The 8512-nt window shown below is 40.8% G+C and overlaps 1 protein-coding gene across 3 annotated transcripts in view; it reads left to right on the top strand.

Annotated features, from left to right (window-relative positions):
• Positions 1 to 503: 503 nt before the first annotated feature.
• The window catches only part of heatr3 (HEAT repeat containing 3), a 35366-nt gene continuing 27357 nt past the window's right edge, over positions 504 to 8512 (top strand). The window contains exons 1-3 of one of the 3 annotated variants that reach the window (XM_061765534.1): positions 504 to 889; positions 3335 to 3507; positions 5277 to 5364. In XM_061765534.1, coding sequence (XP_061621518.1) covers positions 746 to 889; positions 3335 to 3507; positions 5277 to 5364 — 405 coding nt within the window. In that variant the 5' untranslated portion in view covers positions 504 to 745. The remainder of the gene's footprint in view (positions 890 to 3334; positions 3508 to 5276; positions 5365 to 8512) is intronic. The other 2 variants (XM_061765533.1, XM_061765535.1) reach the window with 2 other exon arrangements.

The raw sequence follows: 8512 nt of genomic DNA on the forward strand, positions 1-8512 counted from the left end.
ATGATTGATCAAAGGAAGGATACAAGGATGTATAAAAGAAACAAGGAAGGAAACGAGGCATTAAAGGAAGGGTAAGAGTTTGAATGGGGGAAAGGAAACAAGGATGGAAGGAACAAGGGGGGAGAAGGGGGCTCCTGCCACTTTTGGGGTCTCCACTCGGTCGACACAAACCTACAACTACCAAGGACTTGAAACCTTAACGGTACCCTTGTTTAAAACCATAATCCTGGCTTGAAGCCATGATTTGAAACTATACAGTAGCTACAAACCGAAACCCTACTTTGAATTTACGAGATTAAATGGTTTCATAAAAAAAGCAACAACATAATATTTCTTTTTTCTTTTTAAATGTATATTGACAACATATGCTTTGGCGTTGACAAAACAGTAAGCCCCATGAAAATCCATTGAGGAATAAGCAAGTTACGATTTCATTTCAGTGTCCATGCCTTGAATGGGAACGTCGACCTTACCAATATGGCAGCTATTTAGGCACGTCGGTTAGCAGTGCTGCTTTATTGTATGGCGTATCGACTGATTCATATCTATGAATACTGATTACTGGCGCGACGACGATTTCGACAGGTTTCTCTGCTTTACTGCCCAGCAGCAACACTCGCCCTTTACGGCAGCTGTTTCCACATGGCCATTTACTAGGCCATCGTGTGTTTTGGGGTTTCTTTGCCGAAACTTCTGACTAATTAAGTACGAATTTCCCACATTTGCACTTTAAGACACTTTTAAAATGGGCAAAAGTAAGACGACAAAGTTTAAACGTCCTCAGTTCAACGCTGTCGGACTACCTGTGAACGCCGTGAAGGAAGCGGCCGCCGAGGAGGAGAAACGCGGGGACGACGACGACTGCTCGGTGGCGGAACTGCTTGAGAAAGTAGGAGAGCGTAGCAAGTGATTTAATTGTGGCGTTAAAATGACTTTTACACGTAAACTACTTAATGACAAGACTTCCCTGTCGTATGACACTAGTAAATGTGCCGTATGACAAGCACATTTGGAGAATTGCCAACAAATGTATTTAGTCAAAGGCGTCTTGGTGATATTAAATAATGATTTGTAGTTGTCAGTCAGTTTACATAAGCACAATATGATTAAAGTCCAACGTTAGTTATCTGAGGCAGCGGTTGTACTATTACGATTGTTCACACACATGCGTATGCATATATAACATTACTCCTTCTCAACTGAATACCCTCGCTTCTCCACCGTGACCTGTCCCAAACCCTTGCCCTCACTGGTCCACTCAGTTTCATGCGGCTTACTGTTTTAAGACCTGTCAAATGACGGCATCTCATCAGTGACCAAAACAATCATACTTGCAGGCAGCCTGTAATTTATCTGCACTGTTTAGCAGTAGTGGGAAGTAATTGAAACTTAACTGTAATTAACTGAAATCAAATTGTCAGGTATCTGTACTTAACTTGGGTGTTTCTCAGGGCATTGAACAGTCCAGTTGCAATTGAATCAATGCCCTGAGAATGAAATGACGTGGATGACTGAGAATATTCACAGCTGTATTTGAGTATTTATTTTTCTGATTACTTATTTACTTTTACTCTCTACATTTGAACACAGATATCTGTACTTTGTACACCTTAGGCCTGCAGCAGCAGACACATAAAGACAATCGGCCTGTTTTAGTGCCGATTCTGTCCCTTCCCGACCAAACACATCAAACGCCAGACAATCTTAAGGCCAGACAATCTTAACGCATATAAGATTGTTGATTGATAGTTCTGATGTATGTTAAGAATTAATTTGTCCCGATTTTAGGGTCCCAAACAGGTCGGGGCCGACAATCTTAAATAATGAACATGTTCAATATTTACGACCAAAAACTCTTCGTGTGTGGGAATGCCAACTTCTCCTGAGTCATGACGCCGAGAATTGTGATGTGACACATGTAGCCAATCAAAGAAGCACCCAAGACTGACAAACACGGAAACGTAACGTAACAAACACGTCTCACCCGATGTGTTTTTTTGTAGAAAAGTGGGTTCCCCAGACGGCAAGAAGTCGTTTTTTTTTTAGAACATCACCATTTTACACGGCTCTTGGCTTCGGCAACCTTCGGGAATACTCGGGGAAACATCTGTGTTGAGATTCTTGGAGCACACCACACACGACGACCAAAACTGTTAAATGGCCGATTTTAATTTTTTTTTAACTTTATGTATGGGGTCCGTAGAAGATAAAAAAATGTTTTAACAGTGGAAAAATCTTTACGTGTGTATGATGCCTTACTTTGTCAAAATAGGCTCATTACCCTTTTCAACATCCACGGAGGACGATACGATGTAAGAAAGACAAAAACCTTGAGATCTGAATTGATCTTACAATACAGGAAAAAACTACATGGAGAAACCTCAACCTAGGAGAAATACAATGACACAACAGATAGACGGTATAAAAAAGTTACTAAAGTTAATTAAGTTAAAATACTTTTAGCCCTTCCACAAGCTGTAAACCACACCAAAATGCTCAGCTAAATCGAACATCTAAATTCCAACATATGAGATGTGTGAATTGTTGAATATGAATTACCAGATGTTATGGTAATTATTAAGCTCCAAACAACTGTTACTTTAACACACATGGAGCAGCAATACATGCAGACAGCATACAAAATTACTCACAGGTATATTCTGTAGGAACGACTATTACTGGAGTGTAGTTTTTTGCCTCTTGTTCTTGCTCCTCATCTACAGTATTACCCTGCATGTCTTCCAGTAGACCTTGGTCTTTATGTACCTGCAGAAGGTGCTTAATTGATGTCTCACTTTATAGTGTAAAAAACAAAATCTATATAATTACAAAGTAATTCAAGGCGGAGAAGCAATACTATGCTGTGGATGGAGAATGTGAGGTGGACCACATTCTACCATCAATTTCTCAACAGTGTTTCATTAAAAATAAAAAGAGTTTTAGAGAATAAATCCACTAAAATCTACGGCGCTCCTCACATGACATAGGAATGTTATTGTGGCCACAATATAGTTTTGACATGCACACAAAATGCTAATATGTCACCACAAAATAGGTGTAATTTGGGCACAAAATACTAATTATTGGGTTTATTATCATTCCCATCCACAACTAAGCAAATGGTGGGCACCTTTGCTAGAGACTGCAATTCCTGGTGACCCTAAGGCAAGTGTCTTATTCTGTTTTCATAAATAGCTTGCAATGCTCTGCTAAGGCGTTACAAATTCTTGTTCTATGTGCCCACCTTTTAACTTTGAGCACCTGCCCCTCCAAAGGTCTCTGCATGCCCCTGCAAGTTAAAAACTCTCATGATAATAAGCGCCTCCATTCCTAGTTGGAGAGTCCCAGTGCGGATGTAAGGGAGTGTGCGTGTGCCAGTATCTCTCGGGTGGTCCAGCAGAGTCAGAGTATCCCGGGCTTCCTGCAAAGGGATGCAGTGAGGCGGCTGGGCCCCATGTTGCTGGACAGCAGCCTGGCCGTCAGGGAGACCGCAGCCGGAGCCCTCAGGTAAGGAAAACTCTCCGAATAGGTCCCTTAATTGTGACATTTCCTAACAGAAATTGAAATGTAGGGAGTTCTGTTCCTATAGCGGTGACATACTACCCAAATTTATAAGTAGAAACCTACCATTAACTAACAGTAACTCAATAGTTTTCTAATTGCATTAAATATTTCTATGAGATGCACACCTAGGCCATAGATATAAAACAGTCAAATGAAAAACAGTAAGTACAGCTGAAACTAGTGAGTGAGGCTTCTGGTACCATCTAAGCATTTATTCTTACGCCGCTGTGCAAATTAGTCATTTTTGTTCACAGTTTAAAACAGTTCCCAGGTGTCTTAATAATATGCCTGTGAAATGCTCTCACCAAAATACCCCAAGGATCAAGGATTATAGCGCTGCCATTACTCACCCAATTTCTTGTTGAAATCAGCACATTTTTTTAGGGGCTGGTCCTGTCTCATGGGAGTTAGCGACTATGCCCCACCCCAAAACTGCTAGGCCAATGGTGAATCCGGCTTTCATTACTATAAAAAATTGAACAGGGCAACAAGTGGCTTCTACTTGGTGGACCAGAGCCGAAAGTCTGAATGAAACTAAACTTCATAAAGACAATAAAGCCTTTTTACTTGTGGAGGCAGCGCTATATTCAGTACTCTGTGTGTATGTGGCACACTGAAAAATCACCAGACACGAATACCACACCACCACCACCCCTGTTAAAATTTAGAAATTATGTGCCAATTATCTCAAGCTAACACTGTTAGCCAACCCTAATCTGTGCAGCCCCCAATACACAATGCAGTTCCCCTTACCTTACAGCTTTATCATGATCGTGCCTCTGTTTCACACAGTGCAGCAAAACACACAACAAATTTTGAATTGTATGACTTTAAGTCCCTGTAAATATAAAATAAATGTCTTGCAAATTTGACACACTACAAAGAAGTGTTGTTAAGATCCCTGCCAAATTTGAATGATTAAAAAAAATTGTCATGTGTCTACAGTGTGGCTTTTAAATCGTGAAAAATGGAGCTGTTCTCTCCACTCTCAGATGATGGGGATGTGTCCATGGGACTTCCTACAGTGACATTTGAGGCACACTGCCAAAGAAAATCAGGGAAACTGATATTGTGCAAAGCAGTTTAACTCTATATCTTAACAATTGAGTACTACATAGTTCCCATGTTTTTCACGTTTTCAGCAAGTATCTTCAGTTGTATAATGTATTTAGAAACATATTTCAGAACTCACTTGGAGTCCTTAAGCTTGTGAAATTCCACTGTCTTGTGTGTATTTCTCTTGTTAAACATGCAGAGGGCGCCATGCAACAACAAATGCAGCTGTTGCCTTCCAATGACTTATTTACTACAGAGGTCTACTAAAAACGTACTTTACATTAATGTGGTCTTAAAGTCACTTCCTGCCATATAGTTACTTCATGCTTCCACCAGTAATAAACATTTCATAGACAAATATGAACTATTACTTAAAACGAAGTCTCACAAATCAAATCGCCATCAAATGTGATGTCACAGGATTTCAGTCCAGCATGCACGGTTTGCTTTTTATTTGGCTTTTTTGTGGCACTTATTCCAAAAGGAGCAACGCCAAGAAATATGTATTTATTTTACCTTTTAAAGTGGTTAACATTGCCTGTAGTGTTTATAAAGACTTTATGATGGCCACAGCTTGATTCTAGAGTGGATTGTGTTTCCACGATTTCCAGTGGTAAAGATTGTAAACAAAGGTGTGTTTCTGTGTCCGCCGACAGGAATCTAAGCGCGTGTGGTGGTCAGGAGGTGTGCGAGGACATGGTGAAGCGCGATGTCATGACTCCTCTGACGGCCCTGCTTAGAGAGGTGAGTTCTTTTCTCTGCCGACAGCATCACTTCTTTTACCTCTCACTGAGCAGCTGTCACGGCGTCGGGCTGACGGCAGCAAACTGTGTCATCAGCTTTTTTTTTTTGCTGGGCTTTGAGTTTCAACTTGATTTCACCCATGGCTGTTTGAATTGTTGTTCATGTTGCTTTTAAATTGTCCATCCATTCATTCATCCACCCAGTCACTGTAGTCATAGGCTGATTCGTACTCCTTGAATGCTGGCAGATAGATCCATTCCACACATCCACCATCCACACACAGATGTCATTGTGAATATTACTCCGCAGCGGACTAATATGCATCGGCCTAAGGTTCCGCCTGTGCGCGTGGGACCTGCTTTGGATAAGTCACAGGAGTTGACGAGACCAGAAAAAAACGCTTTCGCTGCTTCTGCTGTTAAGAAGTAACGGTACTTTTACTCCGTGACAATTATCTAAATGTCGCTCGCTACTTTTATCAATTATTGGTTATTTATCAGGCGGCATGGTGGACGACTGGTTAGAGCGTCAGCCTCACAGTTCTGAGGACCGGGTTCAATCCCCGGCCCCGCCTGTGTGGAATTTCCATGTTCTCCCCGTGCCTGCGTGTGTTTTCTCCGGGCATGCCGGTTTCCTCCCACATCCCAAAAACATGCATTAATTGGAGACTCTAAATTGCCCTTAGGTCTGACTGTGAGTGTGAATGGTTGTTTGTTTGTATGTGCCCTGCGATTAGCTGGCAACCAGTTCAGGGTGTACCCCGCCTCCTGCCCGATGATATCTGGGATAGGCTCCAGCACGCACGCGACCCTAGTGAGGAGAAGCGGCTCAGAAAATGGAGGGATGGATGGGTTATTTATCAACTATTTCGTGCGTGCTGTTTGCGCCAATCCAATTTAGCACTAGTAATGTTTAAGTATAGTTCACCAATCAAACGACACATGAAAGTCACATGACCTCACACGTCTTCTATTGGGTGGGCATAGGTATTAACACTAGATAAGCCAGTACTGGCTGATTGTTGTGGCTACATGGCGGCTATTTTGCGAAGGTCGTCGTTACCATGAAGGCAACGGCGCGCTACTCTTGTTTACATTTAGACGAACAAAAACAACAGCTTTCTTGTATTGTAGTATTTGTCTGGCACAGTCTGACCAAACGTGCATATTTCAGCTCACAGAACTAGAAAACACCGTGCAGTAACTTGCAGGTGTTTTTTTTTGTAGTTTTGATTGTGCATACACACACACACACACACACACAGACAGCAACATCAGAATTTGCACGTTCATATTTTAGTTTGAATTTTAATTTTTTTTAATTGTTGTTCATGCTGTGGTTAAAAAAAATCAGAAGTTACTATTTACTCAGTACTTGAGTAATTATTTCACTGTGTACTTTTTACTCAAGTAATTTTTTGGAGGACTACTTTTTACTTTTACTTGAGTCACATTATTGTCAAGTAACAGTACTCTTACTTGAGTACAATATTTGGCTACTCTACCCACCTCTGGAGCGGAGATCCTCTAATGCATTTTTTTGGCTCATCAGATCAGCCCGTGTTGTATTTGTTGCACTGGTCTTTTGTACTTTTGCACTGAGGGGCTGGGGGTCGTGACCCTGGTTGTGGTCCCAACGGAACCGCGAAGCACACGTAACATCGGCGACAAGAGTTGATCCGCTAGTACATTTTGTATTAATTAGGAAACGCACCTACCATTATCTAATTAGTTTATGGATGTTAATGTTAAATGTATTAAGCGACGGAGCGATGTTAAGGATGATGTCACAGCACAGAATGAACTAACTTCAAATTCAGAAATGGCCAATAAAAACAGAAAAATATTGTACTTAATATTTTCTTGTAGGATGCATTTGGGATTAGAGTTTGAAGTTGGCACTAGTGACAAATGAAGTGAAACAGACAATGATTTTAGTCAATTCTTTTCCAGAATGAAAACATAAGGCATTCATTTAAAAAAGAGGAACACAAGTTTGTCATCTTGTTTTAAGGGCACAATTTTATCCAACTGTGGTATCTCAGTGAGAACACTGGGGGCATTGCATAAAATAATTATGTCAAAAAGGGGAAAAAGGAAGAAAACGCCACAAAGAGTGTAGCTTCATGTCGAATAGATGCTAGGTGTGTGCTGAAAGGTAAATAAAGTGTATAAGAAAAAAGAAATGCAAGACTGATTCTTGACAATACTACACTGATTAAACCAGACTCTAATGAACTGGAAGCCCAGAGAGCGGACGGCCGGCACGCCGTGTAACTATTTGCGCGATTGCTTACAAAGCTAACTGCTAATGCTAACAAAACAAGCTTACGTGACGTCAAGTTGCGTGACGTCAAGTTGTGCGATTCCCACAATGCAATGTGGATTTCTTTTTTTTTTTTTTTTGCAATAATTGTCCTGATTGTTACGTTAATTGTCGTTGTCATTTCTGTGTGTTACCAGTACTTTGTGGAATGTGTACCTTCTGTAACTGCCACATTTATTGTTGATTAAAATATATATATATATGTATTTTTTTTTAAATAAAACCATTACTTAAGGTAGTGCCTGAAAGAGTGACCTCCTGGTCAATTCCTCTACTTGACTGTGCGCAACACTGTGTTAACTGTTAAAAGAAGTAAGTTCTAAATTAAGCTTTAATATGGTGGGATACTTGCACCTGAGTGATATCCATTGAGAACATCAACTTAATGGTTGCATCTTTCTGAAATTCCTGTAATATTAACATTGCCATGTTGAGCTGTTGAGAGAGAGCTGAACAGTGTTTGTTTCTCAATATTTTGGTAACAGTGGTCTTTTCAAGTCACTGGACTCGAGTCCGAGTGAAGTCACGAGTCATTGCTGTTTAGGTCCAAGTCGAGTTGCAAGTATTGTGTCATTTTGTCAAGTCGAGTCTAAAGTCATCGAATTCATGACTTGAGTCCACTGTAAGATATGTGGCTTGGCTCAAGCGTGTGGGCGGGGCATGGCGGTGGTATTTGATGACCTACCTAATTTTGCAGATGTGTTCATCCTGGCGAAAGCTTGGGTTGACGTTTAGGGTTATGGTCGGCTGGAACAGATTAATGGAATTTCAATAGGGAAAGATGATTTGAGATAGAAGTGTTCTGAGTTAAGTGTGGTCATGG

This window comes from Phyllopteryx taeniolatus, chromosome 2 (assembly GCF_024500385.1).
Source record: "Phyllopteryx taeniolatus isolate TA_2022b chromosome 2, UOR_Ptae_1.2, whole genome shotgun sequence".
NCBI lineage: Eukaryota > Metazoa > Chordata > Actinopteri > Syngnathiformes > Syngnathidae > Phyllopteryx > Phyllopteryx taeniolatus.